At 40.9% G+C, this 17,506-nt stretch overlaps 1 protein-coding gene across 5 annotated transcripts in view; it reads right to left on the bottom strand.

The window, feature by feature from the left end:
• EXOC6B (exocyst complex component 6B) overlaps positions 1-12,099 on the bottom strand; it is a 721,824-nt gene extending 709,725 nt beyond the window's left edge. For 3 of the 5 annotated variants that reach the window (XM_005212511.5, XM_059891507.1, XM_059891508.1), the window contains exon 1: positions 11,851-12,099. In XM_005212511.5, coding sequence (XP_005212568.1) covers positions 11,851-11,963 — 113 coding nt within the window. In that variant the 5' untranslated portion in view covers positions 11,964-12,099. The remainder of the gene's footprint in view (positions 1-11,850) is intronic. The other 2 variants (XM_024999183.2, NM_001076416.1) reach the window with 2 other exon arrangements.
• Between the last annotated feature and the right edge of the window lie 5,407 nt (positions 12,100-17,506).

The raw sequence follows: 17,506 nt of genomic DNA, 5'->3' as shown, positions 1-17,506 counted from the left end.
GTGGATCACAACAAACTATAGAATATTCTTAACGAGATGAGAATACCAGACACATTAGCTGCCTCCAGAGAAATCTGAATACAGGACAAAAAGCAATACTTAGAACTGGAAATGGAAAAATGGACTAGTTTCAAATCGGGAAAGGAGTATGTGAAAGCTGAATACTGTCACCCTGCTGATTTAACTTATATGCAGAGTACAACATGTGAAATGCCGGGCTGGATGACGCACAAGCTGGAATGAAGATTGCAGGGAGAAATACCAACAACCTCAGATATGCAGGTGATACTCTTTAATGGCAGAAAGCAAAGACAAACTAAAGGGCCTCTGATGAAGGTGAAAGAGTAAAGAGTGAAAAAGCTGGCTTGAAACTCAACATTCAAAAACTGAAGATCATGGCATCTGCTCCCATCACTTCATGGCAAATAAATGGAGAAAATGTGGAAACAGTGTCCGATTTCGTTTTCTTGGGCTCCAAAATCACACATATGATGACTGCAGCCACGAAATTAAAAGACACTTGCTCCTTGGAGGAAAAGTTACCACAAACCTAGACAATGTATCAAAAAGCAGAGACATCACTTTGCTGATAAAGGTCCATATAGTTAAAGCTATGGTTTTACCAGTAGTCATGTATGGATGTGAGAGTTGGAGCATAAAGAAGGCTGAGCGCTGAACAATCGATGCTTTTGAACTGTGGTGTTGGAGAAGACTCTTGAGAGTCCCTTGGACTGCAAGGAGATCAAACCAGTCAACCCGAAAGGAAATCAACCCTGAATATTCATTGGAAGAACTGATGCTGAAGCTGAAGCTCCAATACTTTGGCCACCTGATGTGAAGAGCTGACTCATTGGAAAAGACCCTGATGCTGGGAAAAAATTGAGAGCAAGAGGAGAAGCGGGGCAACAGAGGACAAGATGGTTGGATGGCATCACAGACTCAATGAACATGAGTTCAAGCAAACTTAGGAAGATAGTGAAGGACAGGGAAGCCTGGCATGCTGCAGTTCATGGGGTCGCAAAGAGTCAGCCTCAACTTAGTGACTGAACAACAATTCCATAGTGTAACTGAAACTTATTTCTATTCCATTCTTCCCAAATCTATAAATATTTTAACTTAGAAAATAAAATTTTACTCAAGAGTTATACTTAAATTTGAAAATTTTTAACAACACTGCAAAAATACTGAAGAATGACAGGCATCAGAGGCCAATTACTTTAGGTTATGCTTTCAATGAAGAGAAAAAGAAACTCTAAAATTATATGTAATTCCAAAAAATAAAATCTTCTGATATGTCAAGGTTTTCAAGATTTTCAGCAGTTTATTTTTTCTCAAAAGCCTGAAGTGAAGTGAAGTCATTCAGTCGTGTCTGACTCTTTGCGACTCCATGGACTGTAGCCTACTACACTCCTCTGTCCATGGGATTTTCCAGGCAAGAGTACTGGAGTGGGCTGCCATTTCCTTCTCCAGCTCAAAAGCCTAGTCATACTTTTTTAAAGACAGTTAATCTGCAAATCAGTTAATTAATCCCCTAGATAATTAACAGCTCATGGTACAATTATTTTATTCTTCTATTCATTAAACAAATATTTATTGAGCACCAACTGTTTGCCAGGCCCTCTCTTAGGTTCCCAGGATACAGTAGCAAACAAAAGGAATAAAATTCCTCCCCTCCTGGAATACAAATTCCAATAGAGGAGACAATCAAAAATATATGTCAGGCAGAAGTGCTATGAAGAAAAATAAAGTTCCTTCCCCTTTATTCTCTACTCCAACAAATGGCACCACCATTACTCACCCATTTACTTAGGCCAAGAGCCTTGGAATCATGCTTGGTTCCTCTCTTTCTTTAACCCCCATAAGTAATCCCAAAAGTTTGACTCTGTTTTCAAAATAATATTCTAAATCCAACTACTTCTCATCACCTTCTCCCCAATAGCTTACTGCATGCTACAACCATCTCATTATACAACCATGCTATAACCATTTGGATATAATTCCAAATATCCCTTGACTGGTTAAAGCTTCCCTGATAGCTTCCCTGTATAAAACTGCTGAAAATCTTGAAAACCTTGACATATCAGAAGATTTTATTTTTTGGAATTATATACAATTTTAGAGTTTCTTTTTCTCTTCATTGAAAGCATAACCTAAAGTAATTGGCCTCTGATGCCTGTCATTCTTTACATGGTAAAGAATCCGCCTGCAATTCAGGAGACCCCGGTTCCATTCCAATGCAGGAGACTTCCCAGTTCTTCCCATCGGGAAGATCTCCTAAAGAAGGGATAGGCTACCCACTCCAATATTCTTGGGCTTCTCTTGTGGCTCAGCTGGTAAAGAATCCACCTGCAATGCGAGAGATCTGAGTTCAATTCCTGGGTAGGGAAAATCCCCTGGAGAACGGAAAGGCTACCCACTCCAGTATTCTGGCCTAGAAAATTCCATGGATAGTACATGGGTTCGCAAAGAGTTGGACACAACTGAGCAACTTTCACTTTTCTTTCACTTTCTTGACTGGTTTTCCTGTTTCTTCTCTTACTCCAATCTCCATATAGCAGCCAGAATGTTCTTTGTTTAACTTAAGTTAGTGCATGTCACTTCCCTGCTGCATGCTCTTCTCTACCTTGACATGACACTTAGAAATAAAAACAGTCTCTTTCTTAGTCTATGCTATCTGGACCCTCACTGATTTCCTACCATCACCTCCCACTATGCTTCTCCTGTGGGTCTTCATACTGTGCCTGCTGTCTGGAAGAGATACATGGCTTGCTACTTCAAACAACTTTTTCTAAACACCTAAGTCAGAAACAATATCCCATCACATGTAACATAACCACTAAATAGCACTATTATTTCATGTGCCTATGTGTCTGTTTATTCTGTAAGTGCTCTAGTAGAATTCATGGTCCAAAAGGGCAAGGACGTATCTATTTTGTTCTCTATTATATCCCAGAGTCCAGAAGAATACCTGGCACACAGAAGTTGTTTCATAAATATCTGTTGAATAAACAAATAAATTAATTCATGAATGAAGCCACTAAAATGATAGATATATAACAATGTATAATGTTACCTGAAAAAGCAACATATAACATGACATTATTCTTCTAATATAATAAAATTAATATGGAAAAAGTTTAAAAGAAATATACAAAAATAAGAGTTGTGACAGGGTGGTAGGATTAAGTTTGTTGTTGTCTGTTTCTTCTTTTTAAAAGTCACTACATTACAGTTATAAATTAAAATATAAAAAAAATTTTTTTAAAGGTTCAGTTCAGTTCAGTCACTCAGTCCTGTCCGACTCTTTGCGACCCCATGAATCGCAGCACACCAGGCCTCCCTGTCCATCACCAACTCCCGGAGTTTACCCAAACTCATGTCCATTGTGTTGGTGATGCCATCCAGCCATCTCATCCTCTGTCGTCCCCTTCTCCTCCTGCCCCCAATCTCTCCCAGCATCAAGGTCTTTTCCAATGAGTCAACTCTTCGCATGAGGTGGCCAAAGTACTGGAGTTTCAGCTTTAGCATCAGTCCTTCCAATGAACACCCAGGACTGATCTCCTTTAGAATGGACTGGTTGGATCTCCTTGCAGTCCAAGGGACTCGCAAGAGTCTTCTCCAACACCACAGTTCAAAAGCATCAATTCTTCCACACTCAGCTTTCTTCACAGTCCAACTCTCACATCCATACATGACCACAGGAAAAACCATAGCCTTGACTAGACGGACCTTTGTTGGCAAAGTAATGTCTCTGCTTTTCAATATGCTATCTAGGTTGGTCATAACTTTCCTTCCAAGGAGTAAGCATCTTTTAATTTCAGGGCTGCATTCACCATCTGCAGTGATTTTGGAGCCCAAAAAAATAAAGTCTGACATTGTTTCCACTGTATCCCCATCTATTTCCCATGAATGGGTAGTTACTACTAAAAAATAAACAATCAGAAATAGGAGATCATTTCTTTCCCCTCATTGATTGTCAAGGAGGGAGAATATCAGAGTCACCTAAACTGCTTTTATAAAATTGTTTCCTATCTCCTCCTCCGTTCTCCATCTATCTCAAAATAACCACTTCCAGGGTCTGATTATTGATGAATATTTTATCCCTCAGATATATGAGTAGAAGTAAAAAACGAAAGTCAAGAATCACTCCAAACACAAAGTTTTGTAATTAACACTGGCTTGATGGTAAAGAATCCCCCTGACAAGCAGGAGACACAGGTTCAGTCCCTGGGTGGGGAAGATCCCTTGGAGAAGGAAATGGCAACCCACTCTTGCCTGAGAAATTCCGTAGACAGAGGAGCCTGGTGGGCTACAGTCTATGGAGTCACAGAGTCAGACACGACTTAGCAACTAAACAACAACAATGAAACACCTAAGTCCTCATTACAAACTCAAGGGTAAAAGGCAGAATATGATTCACACTATCGGAGTTACAAATGGCAACCCACTCCAGTATTCTTGCATGGAGAATCCCAGAGACGGGGGAGCCTGGTGGGCTGCCTTCTATGGGGTCGCACAGAGTCGGACACAACTGAAGCGACTTAGCAGCAGCAGCAGGTACCATGAAGAATGCTTTATCTCCTTTTTTTTTAATACTGTTCCTGCAATGTAGATAGTATCCCCACTTAAAGATGAAAAAAAATTGCCCACTCAGGTAGTAAGTTGCTTATAAAAATAATTAACTGCTTAAAGAGATCCATACAAGGACCAATAATGAGAAAGTGTCATCAACCAAGGATTATCTGGATTTTGTACAACTTAGGCAATGGTGGAGAAGGCAGTGGCAACCCACTCCAGTACTCTTGCCTGGAAAATCCCATGGACAGAGGAGCCTGGTGGGCTGCAGTGCATGGGGTCGCAAAGAGTCGGACATGACTGAGCGACTTCCCTTTCACTTTCCTGCATTGGAGAAGGAAATGGCAACCCACTCCAGTGTTCTTGCCTGGAGAATCCCAGGAACAGGAGCCTGGTGGGCTGCCGTCTATGGGGTCGCATGGAGTCGTACACGACTGAAGTGACTTAGCAGTAGCAGGTAATGGAAGGCCAAAGGATGGAAAACAAAGCCATGTGGCCAAAGGCAGAGAAGCAGTAAGTGGGGAGGTCAGTTCACCATATTAAATTATCAAATGACATTCAGCAAAAGAGCTTTTGAAAATATCCCCCATATTTGTTTTCTGGAAGAGGCAGCTTTATACACGGTTTGGGCTTCCCCAGTGGCTCAGCGGTGAAGAATCTGCCTGCAATGCAGGAGACATGGACAGGGACAGAGGAGCCTGGTGGGTTAGGCTATGGGGTCACAAGAGAAGGTCACAACTTAGCAACTAAACCACCTCCACCACCAAATAAGCAAGAGAGAAAACTGTTGCTATACCAAAAATACAACTTTTTAACAACAGAATAAATAAAGCAAGCATCTAAAAGGAAATGCACCAAAACAACAGCAGCTATGTCACAATAGTACAAGTAATTCTTAATACAGCTTCCAAAATTTTTATAATGTTGACAGAATTTTTAATGTTTTAATAGTGATAAAGATCAAATGGATAAGATTCTATCATTAATACCCTTTGTTAATCTTAAAACTAAGCAGTATAGCACAAAACCACTCCATACGGTAAGACAAGATTCAGTCCCTACAGTAAAGTGCTTTACCAGGATCAAATATAGAAATCATATCATTCTTACAACACCGACCCCTTAGAAATGGAAGGCAGCAACTAAGCTAAAAAGAGAAAATCATGAGCTGAAAACAATAGAGCAAACTTTTTCCCAGGTGAGAACACTCAGCAAGGGAGGTCCAATAAACACAATGACAAGGTCTTGAAGGTTACACTGCTGCTACAAATAAAGAACATAAATTTCATGATAAAAAGACAAAATAAGTCAACCTGAAATATACCTGGATAAGAAAAAAATGGCACTCAACAAATGATGCTGGAAAAACTGCACATCAACATGCAAAAGAATGAAATTGGACACCCTTCCTTATATGATAGACAAAAATTAACTCAAAATGGATCACAGACTGTGATGTAGAAATAAAATTATACAACTCTTAGGAGCAAATGTTCATAATCTTGGGTTAAGCAGAGGTTGCCTAGATACAACACCAAAAGCACAAGCAAAAAAATAAAAACTAGATACACTGGCCTCATATCAAAAATTTAAAACTTTCGTGCAGCAGGTGATACCATCAAGAAAAATGAAAAAACCACCCAAAAGAATGGAAAAGTATTTTCAAATCCTATTCCTGGTAGAAGATATATCCAGAATATATAAAGAAAACTTATAACTCAACAATAAAAATAATCCAATTAAAAACTGAGCAAAGGAACTGAAGGCACTGCTCCAAAAAACATAATACACAAAACAAAAAACATAAATAAATAACTAAATAAGCACATGAAAAGATTAACCATTAGAGAAATACAAATCAAAATGACAGTGAGATGCAATTTCATATTCACTGGGATGGCTAAAATAAAAAGAGATAGCAACAAGTGCTGACAAGGATATGGAGAAACTAAAACACTTATACATTGCTGCTGCTGCTGCTGCTAAGTCACTTCAGTCATGTCCGACTCTGTGCGACCCCATAGACGGCAGCCCAGCAGGCTCCCCAGTCCTGGGATTCTCCAGGCAAGAACACGAGTGGGTTGCCATTTCCTTCTCCAATGAATGAAAGTGAAAAGTGAAAATGAAGTCGTTCAGTCGTGTCTGACTCTTCAGGAGCCCATGGACTGCAGCCTACCAGGATCCTCCGTCCATGGGATTTTCCAGGCAAGAGTACTGGAGTGGGACTAAAAAATGGTGCAGGCATTTTGTTACACAGTTTAGCAGTTCCTCAAAATGTTCTATGATTCCATTTATACAAAGTGAACAAAATATGCAAACCCATGAAGACAGAAAGTAGTGACTGCCTGGGGAAGGGACAGAATGAAGAGTGACTGCTAATGGGTATGGGGTTTCTTTCAGAGCTGATGAAAATGTTCTAAAATTAGATTGTGGTAACTGTTACACAATTCTGTGAATTCGCTAAAAAAAAAAAAAACATTGAATTGTACAGTTTCAATTGGTTAACTGTACAGTATATGAATATCTCAATAAAGCTATTGTTTTAAAGGCAAGGTACTTCACTGCTAAATTTAAAAGTCTCTTTTAAAATCTTAAATAACAATTAAGACTGAATATTAATTGCTAGTACCCAGAGAGCAAAGTGAGGAAACAACTTATTTTGAATAAATGATATGAAAGAAGACTAGGGATACATAGATGTGATTTGAAAAATGAGAATATAGAGCTATTACTCATGAGTGATTTGTGACCAATATTCTGTGATCAATTTTTGCAGTGTATTATCAGCATAATACTCTTGCCTGGAAAATCCCATGGACGGAGGAGCCTGGTAGGCTGCAGTCCATGGGGTCGCTAAGAGTCGGACACGACTGAGCGACTTCAGTTTCACTTTTCACTTCCATGCATTGGAGAAGGAAATGGCAACCCACTCCAGTGTTCTTGCCTGGAGAATCCCAGAGACGGGGTAGCCTGGTGGGCTGCCATCTATGTGGTCGCACAGAGTCGGATACGACTGAAGCGACTTAGCAGCAGCAGCACAATATCTTGTGATCAATTTCTGTAATGCATTAGCACTACAAAGCAAGAATCAATATTATTTTAAAAACAAGACATGCCCTTACACCTAATGGGCTTCTGTCGAGGTCCAGCCCCGGCTGATCCAGGGTATTCAAAGGAGAGACGGCTTCGGCGACCTATTTATTTATTTATTTATCAAAGATATAAAGAGTAATAGAATGAGGATAGCTCAGTAGGAAAATTCAGTGGAGAAAAGAAGCTGAGTAGCTTGGTTTACGTGGAAAATCAATATAACCCGTGACACCAGGTTAGCTCTGACCACGGAGGCCGCAGGCGCCCTCTCGAATAGCAGAAGGTGCCCCACCTTAGACACCTTCTCGAGTGGGTCTTAGAAGCCCAGGCAAATAAATGGTCGCAGAGGATATCCGCGCTCCAGATAGAGACTCAGCTGGAAGTTAAGGGGAAGAATGACATGGGGAGACCAAGCTTTGGTGAGCAAGGCCCGTAGCTTTATTTTCAACAGGGGCTTTTATACCCTAAGTTACACATAGAGGATAATAGGGGATGCAAAGTCAGCAGTTTTTGATCCTTATCAAAAACCAGGGTTTCTTTCCTGCAAATTTACCATATACAAATGGTTTAGGTGATTTACATCATCTTCTGGCCAGAAGGCTTATTAACATTTTATGACTCTTGACAAAGACTTATCAACAAAGACTTATTTTCTCTAAGAGTAATTATTTTAAGGTTTGGCGCCATCTTCCGAAGATAAAATTGCATTCCTATAGGGCGGATGTGTAATGGGTTTACAACAAAGGAAAGAATTTATTACCTTAAGGGTCTAAAGTTACTAACACCAAGGCCACTACTTATTTTTTCTACATACCAACTATATTAATTAATACACATTCAAGGATACAATTCAGGGGATGTGGAAACTTGGCAACAAGCATTGGCACATCAATGAAATCTTTTACTAGTTTTATTCTGACAGTTTCTAACTTTCTGAGAGGCTCTAAGCTATTTGAATATCTTAAGCTTCCTGTGCCTCTAGAGGCTGGGAGACTGTAAACAATAGTATGCATAGCTGTAGGAGTCCGGGTAAATTTGTCAGGCGAGTTAGAGAGCCATCTGAGGGGTTTGGATTTAAACACTCCTAATTGCCCAGGAACTTTATTAATTGGAGCTGTAAGTTAACTCTTTGACAGAGAGAGCGAGATGGTGGTGGGGAACAGCCCCCAGTAAAGTCAGAGGTGAGAGCACAAAACAATAAAGTAGGCAAACTCTGGTTTTTTGGGGGTAGATGCTCGAGAATATCCGGGGGGACTCCTGAGGTTCGATCCCGCCTTTGCATATGCCTAGCCTCCTTCCTCATGACCTCTGTCACGAGTAGAATGCCTTACCGGCTCCCGGCAGGCTTCTTTCCTCATCTGCAAAATTAGGACTTGTAGCTAACAAAATAATTTTTGAGATGAAGACAGAGAAGAGATGGCCGCTTCCCCAAAAGAATCTTCTAGGCAACAGCCTCTGTATGTATGGATAAGCTTGGGACTTTTAGAATTACAATAAATAAATAAAGTCACTCCTTATGATAAACAGTAATCAACTAATATTGCAAGTACTGTTTCAAGATTAAAATAAGGATAGTTATATAATGAAAAAGTCAAGCCATTGGGGTTCCTCAAACAAAAAGGGATAAAATTGGAAGAATAATTTGGTACCACAAATTATTGTTATTTAATTCCTCTTCAGTTAGAACACCTGTCTCAGGGACAGGTAAGAACCAAGAGCCTTAAAAATGCCTCAAAAGACAGAAGAAATAGGAAAGTCTATGAAGAGGGATAGAGGCTGAGATTTACAGTTGAGGGTAATGGTAGGAAGAAGAGCCTATTGCCTCTATCATACCTGTTTACTGACTGTGATGGAAAACCAAGAGATAAGATTATGAACACGCACCCAGGGTAAAGCATGAGATCTGAAACACCAAGTCTATGCATGCCGCTGCCTCTGCATGGGATGAGGAAGAAAGATGAGATCATCTCCTATGAATACAGGCAGGAACAAGCTAGACTGAAGACAAAGACAGTGGATATTACTTGTATTATAGGATGTTCACATGATTGAATCTTGGGTCTGATAGTTAAGATTTAGGGTTATCCATCAACGACAGGACAACACCAAAAATGAAAAGCCCCTGATAAAGAAAAAAGGGAGTCAACAAAAGAAAATTAAACTAGTAGGATAGTGCAGTGGTTCTCAAAACTTTTCTTACCATGTCCCCTTAGGACAAAAGATCTCTACTTCACTTAGCCCAAAAAAGTCCCCACTTTCCAATGGAATTCAGTGATAACGCAGCAAATTTTAGGGAAAATGGATAACATTTTAAACAAAATGTATATATTCTTCAGTCAATATAATGGAAAATTACAGGCTAAAATTCAGCTGAACAAATATGCATTATTATTCAGTGGAGGGCTAACATAATAAATCACAACAAACTAAATTGATAACACTAAATTAAGTCATTTATCATATAAACCAAGAACAACAGCAACTCAAAACAACCAACTCAAGACAATATTAATGGTATTCTGATGAAAAATCCTTCCTAAAAACTCTGGTAATCCCAACTATTCCAGTGGGAGCTTTGCTTGGCTGCCAGCTATATAGCTCAGCAGCCAAATTTCTTAGTAAAATCCTCAAACAGCATCCTCTGTAAGTCTAATAACATTTTGTTTTACAAAAACCAAACATTAATAACCAATAGTAATGCACATAGAATACCAGTAAGTAGTCTTAGTTTTTATAAAAGTAAAGATAATGAAATAAGGGTCATTTACCTTTAAGAGCTCAAGAAAATATGAAAAAAGAGGAGCGTGACAGTCATGATCATAGCGCAGTCAGGGACAAAAAGCAAACTACTAAGGATGGTCATGTCCCATGTCCAGGGATGGCATTGGGAGAACCATGTGCCCTGGAGAAGGAAGCTGTGGAGGCGGAGATGAGAAGCGAAGTCCGCAGCCTGCCCCCTCTTTCAACGACTTTCATGAGACAACTTCTCCCCATGAAAAAAACAAGCAGTGAGTAATAAATAATCTTTATGAAGGGAGGAATAGCTTCCCAAGACTGTACAAGGTGGGTAAGATCATTCTGTTGGCTGCATGGAGATCAGAAGGTGCCAAAGGAAGGACGATGTGTTGGTTCTAGGGCACTAATAAACTGAGGGGAAAGAGAAAGGTAGTTTGCGCTTGGTTGAGTAATTAGCAGAAAGTACGGATAGATGGTGATCCCCAACTGAGGCAGAACAAGAGGGCTTAAGAATGCATACTCTGGATCCAGAATGCCTGAGCAGGAATCGAGACTCCCCTACTTTTCTCTGTGACCTTGGGCAAGTCACTTAACTTCTTTGGGCTTCATCTGTAAAATGAGGGTAATAACAGTACCTACCAAATAGGGCTGTTTTGCGGTTTGAATAAGTCATACTTGTAAATCTCTTAATAAATGTCTTGCGCTGTACACAGTAAGTTGTAGCTAAGTTTGTTAAATAAGTTGAGGTAGGTGGCGGCTTAGTTTGACGTCTCCAAGTGAAATGGGGGTGTGTGGGCAAAGTAAGGGTCACGGGGAACGGGGGGAGATAACGTCTTTTCGGCGATGAGCACCAGGAATCTGACCTTTGGGGAGGTCGTCCTCCTGACAGGGCTCGGCAAGTACCCGCTCCCAGGAGAGGGGCGCGCGGGCTGAAGGAAACTTCCTTCCTTCCAGGCCTAGGATTTTCAGGAACTCGTTTCTGAGAAGTGATTGTGATTTTTAAAGAGGCAAGAGTTTGCTCTCCGAGCAACAGACCGTGGGGTGAATTCTGTTTTGCCTGAAGAGCAGGACCTGCGTCTGGGGCAGAAGGGTGATGTCCTCAGGGGGACCCTCTGCTAAGAGCCACCATCTGTCGGGCGCGTTCCGGCTGCCCGCGCCGGGCCAGCCTCGGAGGGAGAACGAAGGCTGCCCCAGCCCTGAGGGAGGCAGAAGGAGCCTACAGGGTAACGGGGCTGCCGGCGCCGACGGTCGGGAAGGAACCCCACGTCGGGTCTGCGGGGCTACGGAGGGGGACCTGCCTCGCCGAGGGTGGAGGTCGCTCGCCAGGTTCTCTGAAGGGAGGGGCCGGCACTGGCCCTGCAGGAGGCCGGCCAGGCGCACAGTCCCGAGGGAGCCTGCTCCCGGGTCCCGCCCGTGCCCACCCCTCTGTGGCCCCGGTACCCAGGGTACCTGAGCGTGGGCCCGATGCAGGCCGTGTCGGTGCTCTCGATCTCTCGAAGAATCCGTTCGTGCTCCGCCGCTGTCTCCAGGCTCTCCGCCTCCGCCATCTTAACCCGCTCCATAGACTCGGGGAGCCCCGCAGCGCGTCCCCTCCCTCAGCTCCGCTCACCTTTCGCTCTCAATCTCTCTCTCTCTCACTCCAGGCTCCCGGGGATCCTAAGCCTCCGGCCACCCGCAGGACTACCCCTCCCTCAGACTGGGCACGCCCCCTAGCATCACCACGTCCGCGGACGTTCCGCGCGATGCCCGCTGGGATTTGTAGTTCTCTGGGAAAAATAGCCTGATTTCACACATTATTCATTGAAGCCACAAACTTGTGTTAAAAGCTCCACTATATCCAGTGGCTAAGATTCCGTACTCCCAAGCCAGGGTACCCGGGTTCACTCCCTGGTCAAGGAATTAGATCCCATGTGCTGCAACCATGACCTGGTGCAGCCAAATAAATAAATTTGTTTTTCAGGGGAAAAAAAAAAGTTCTACTGTAAGGCAAGAACAATTAAGAACTTCATATGCAACGGCGATTGTCAGGCAGTTCTTGTTGAAGACCCTTGCCTCAAAGTGCAAAAGCCTCTTTAGGCATGAATATTAAGGAAGGATTAACTAGGTTTCCCCGAACAGATATCTTACAAGTTATGAAAGAGGAAAAGCCCAAAAGTAAAAACCCCAAAACTAACAGATAAGGTGTAATGTACCTGTAAGCAAGTTCTGAGAATCAAACAGGGCAAGCACTTTTGTCAGTAAAGAATTCATTGACAGACTATGCCTGAACATTTCAAAAGGTGTGATTGGAAGGTGTGAGAAGCACCTAGAAAACCAGAAAGAACTTCATTTGCACTGATGTATAGGGAATTAGCAACAAGAGATGGTGCTAGGAAAGCATCTTGGAAAAGGAACACCAGGAACAGAAATTTGTACTTTATTCTAATGGCTCAACTGGGCCAACAACCACCTGCATCAAAAGCATCTTGGATCTCTTTTTTAATACAGATCAAAGACTAGAGATCTCTTGAAGAAAATTGGCGATATCAAAGGAACATTTCATGCAAGGATGAGCATGAAAAGGATAGAAACCGTAAGGACCTAACAAAAGCAGAAGAGATGAAGAAGAAGTGGCAAAAATACACAGAACTATACAAGAATGTGAAGTCAAGTGGGCCTTAGAAAGCATCACTATGAACAAAGCTAGTGGAGATGATGGAATTCCAGTGGAGCTATTTCAAATCCTGAAAGATGATGCTGTGAAAGTGCTGCACTCAATATGCCAGCAAATTTGGAAAACTCAGCAGTGGCCACAGGACTGGAAAAGGTCAGTTTTCATTCCAATCCCAAAGAAAGGCAATGTCAAAGGATGTTTAAACTACAGTATAATTGCATTCATTTCACATGCGAGCAAGGTTATGCTCAAAATCCTTCAAGCTAGGCTTCAGCAGTATGTGAACCAAGAACTTCCAGATATAGAACCTGGGTTTAGAAAAGGCAGAGGAACCAGAGATCTAATTGCCAACATTCACTGGATCATGGAGAAAACAAGGGAGTTCCATAAAAGCATCTAGTTCTGCTTCATTGACTATGCTAAAGCCTTTGGTTGTGTGTGCTTAATCCTGTCTGACTCTTTGCAACCCCATGGACTGTAGTCCACCAGGCTCCTCTGTCCATGGAATTGTCCAGGCAAGACTAGTGGAGCAGGTTGCCATTTCCTGTTTCAGGGGATCTTCCCAACCCAAGGGTCAAACCAGTGTCTCTTGTGTCTCCTGGGTTAGCAGGCAGATTCTTTACCACTAGCACCACCAGAGAAGCTCAAGTCAATTAGGATATTTTCCCTTTAAAAGATTTACTGTTGCAAATTGGATATAAAATTCTCATATATGGTTCCGTCCATCCACAGGAAGAAAGTAAATATGAACTTGGTGTTTACAGTCAGAATATGGACCCTAAAAAACATTGACTGGGAACAAAGGTGAAAATGAGAAAGAAATGGCCATTATAAGTCCCTGGACTATACAAAATATGTTTTCAGTGCAAAACATTTTCAGTGTAAAAAGACTAAGTATGTTTTGTGAAAAGTTTATGCGTCGGTCTTTACTGCTGTATTTTTTAAAACAAAAGTTATTTCAAGTTTTAAAAAGGCAATAGAATTTTAATTATTACTTATTAAAGCAACTTTTCATAAACAATTATATCATATTTAAAAGGTCAAACTCATTCCAGACCACCTGACCTGCCTCCTGAGAAATCTGTATGCAGTTCAGGAAGCAACAGTTAGAACTGGACATGGAACAACACACTGGTTCCAAATAGGAACAGTAGTATATCAAGCCTGTATATCGTCACCCTGCTTATTTAACTTATATGCAGAGTACATCATGAGAAACACTGGGCTAGATGAAGCACAACTGGAATCAAGATTGCTGGGAGAAATATCAATAACCTCAGATATACAGATGACACCACCCTTATGGCAGAAAGCAAAGAGAACTAAAGAGCCTCTTGATGAACATGAAAGAGGAGACTGAAAAAGTTGGCTTAAAGTTCAATATTCATATATATGCGTTAGTATACTGTATTTATGTTTTTCCTTCTGGCTTACTTCACTCTGTATAATAGGCTCCAGTTTCATCCACCTCATTAGAACTGATTCAAATGTATTCTTTTTAATGGCTGAGTAATACTCCATTGTGTATATGTACCACAGCTTTCTTATCCATTCATCTGCTGATGGACATTATATGGAATTTAGAAAGATGGTAACAATAACCCGGTGTACGAGACAGCAAAAGAGACACTGATGTATAGAACAGTCTTATGGACTCTGTGGGAGAGGGAGAGGGTGGGAAGATTTGGGAGAATGGCAATGAAACATGTAAAATATCATGTAGGAAACGAGTTGCCAGTCCAGGTTCGATGCACGATGCTGGATGCTTGGGGCTGGTGCACTGGGACGGCCCAGAGGGATGGTATGGGGAGGGAGGAGGGAGGAGGGTTCGGGATGGGGAACACATGTATACCTGTGGCGGATTCATTTTGATATTTGGCAAAACTAACACAAGTATGTAAAGTTTAAAAATAAAATAAAATTAGGAAAAAAAAAAAAAAGTTCAATATTCAAAAAAACTAAGATCATGGCATCTGGTCCCATCACTTCATGCCAAATAGATGGGGAAGCAATGGAAACAGTGTCAGACTTTATTTTGGGGGGTTCCAAAATCACTGCAGGTGGTGACTGCAGCCATGAAATTAAAAGACACTTGCTCCTCGAAAGGAAAATTATGACCAACCTAGACAGCATATTAAAAAGCAGAGACATTAGTTTACCAACAAAGATCTGTCTAGTCAAAGTTATGATTTTTCTAGTAGTTATGTATGGATGTGAGAGTTGAATTATAAAGAAAGCTGAGCACCAAAGAATTTATGTTTTTGTACTGTGGTGTTGGAGAAGACTTTTGAGAGTCCCTTGGACAGCAAGGAGATCCAACCAGTCCATCCTAAAGGAAATCAGTCCTGAATAGTCATTGGAAGGACTGATACTGAAGCAGAAACTCCTATTCTTTGACCACCTGACCCTGATGCTGGGAAAGATTGAAGGCAAGAGGAGAAGGAGACAAGAGGATGAGATGGTTGGATGGCATCACCAATGCGATGGAAATGAGTTTGAGTGAACTCTAGGAGTTGGTGGTGGACAGAGAAGCCTGGCGTGCTGCAGTCCATGGGGTCTCCAAGAGTTTAACTGAACTGAAGAACCAATTGGAACAGGTTGAGACCCTAAATCTGATTTTTGCTTTGAATTCTTTCTGGCTAAGAAATTACATCACGTTGATCAGCATAAAAAATACAATACTAAAAGAGCATAAACCTTGACGTAGTTAGAGAAAGCTAATGCAAAACTGACGGGAAATTATCAATTTATTTATAGTTTTCCAAGGAAAGTTATAAGTTTTTGTTTTTTTACCTCAACTTCAGTGTAATTCTATTTATATTAAATCTGTTTCTATTTATGTGTTAAAAGGTGATAGAATGTTTCAATGAGTGTGTGGATTACAACAAACTGTGAAAAATTCTTAAAGAGAAAGGAATTCCAGACACCTTCCCTGTATCCTGAGAAACCTGTGTGCATGTCAAGAAGCAACAGTTAGAACCAGATGTGGAACATCTGACTGGTTCAAAGTTGGAAAAGGAGTACATCATGGATGTATATTGTCACCCTGCTTATTTAACTTATATGCAAAGTACATCATGCAAAATGCTGGGTTGGGTAAATCCCAAGCTGGAATCAAGATTGCAGGGAGAAATATTAACAATCTTAGATTCAGATTGCAGATGATACAACCCAAATAGAGGAAATGAAGACAAACTAAAGAGCCTTTTGATGGAGGTGAAAGAAGAGAGTGAAAAAGCTGGCTTGAAACTTAACATTCAGAAAACTAAGATCATGGCATCTGGTCCCATCGCTTCATGGCAAATAGAAGGGGAAAAAGTGAAAGCAGTGACAGATTTTATTTTCTTGGTCTCCACAATCACTGCGGACAATGACTGCAGCCATGAAATTAAAAGATGCTTGCTCCTTGGAAGGAAAGCTCTGACAAACATAGACAGCATATAAAAAGCAGAGACATAACTTTGCTGACAAAGGTCTGTATAGTCAAAGCTATGGTTTTTCCAGTAGTTATGTATGGATGTGAGATTTGATCCATAAAGAAGGCTGGGCACTGAAGAACTGATGCTTTCACATTGTGGTGCTGGAGAGGACTCTTGAGAGTCCCTTAGACTACAAGGAGATCAAACCAGTCAATCCTAAAGGAAATCAAACCTGAAGACTCATTGGAAGGAGTGATGCTGAAGCTGAAGCTCAAATACTTTGACCACTTGATGCAAAGTACGGGCTCACTGGGAAAGACCCTGATGCTAGGAAAGATTGAGGGCAAAAAAGAAGGGGACAGCAGAGGATAAGTGGTTAGATAGCATCACCAACTCAATGGACCTGAATTTGAGCAAACTCCAGGAGACAGTGGAGGACAGAAGACCCTTGCATGCTGCAGTCCATGGTTTGCAAAGAGTCAGACACGTCTTAGCAACTGAACAACAAATATTTGATGAAAAATGAAAGACAAAAACAAAATTTTTATTCTATTGCACAGTTGAAAATTGCTAAGTGACTAGGTCTTAAAAGTTCTCACCACAAGAAAAAAAATTTCATAAATACATATGGTGACAGTTGCTAACTAGACTTATTGTGGTGATCATTTCAGAACATACATAAATATCGAATCATCATGTTGTATACCTGAAATTACTAATGTGATGTGTGTGTCAGTTATACCTCAGTAAAAAGTCACAAAGAAAAAATTCATATATATACTTATATATGTATAAAATACTTCACAGAATATTTCTGAAAGGGTATCCAAGAAACTGTAAACATTAGTGACAACCAGGACAGATATTGGGAGGAAGGGGCATGAAGTAGCAGGAAGATATTTTTTATTATGCATGCAGTTTTGGAATTCTTTCCCTTGTATATGTACTGTTTTTTTAATAAAGAATAGTCATTATTAATTAAAAGCACATTTTATAAATAAACAAAGCAATAGTGAGGAGAATGAGTTACAAG

Source organism: Bos taurus, chromosome 11 (genome assembly GCF_002263795.3).
Source record: "Bos taurus isolate L1 Dominette 01449 registration number 42190680 breed Hereford chromosome 11, ARS-UCD2.0, whole genome shotgun sequence".
Classification (NCBI taxonomy): domain Eukaryota; kingdom Metazoa; phylum Chordata; class Mammalia; order Artiodactyla; family Bovidae; genus Bos; species Bos taurus.
The sequence above is the reverse complement of the archived record's forward strand: the minus strand, read 5'-3'. Positions and strand labels throughout refer to the sequence as shown.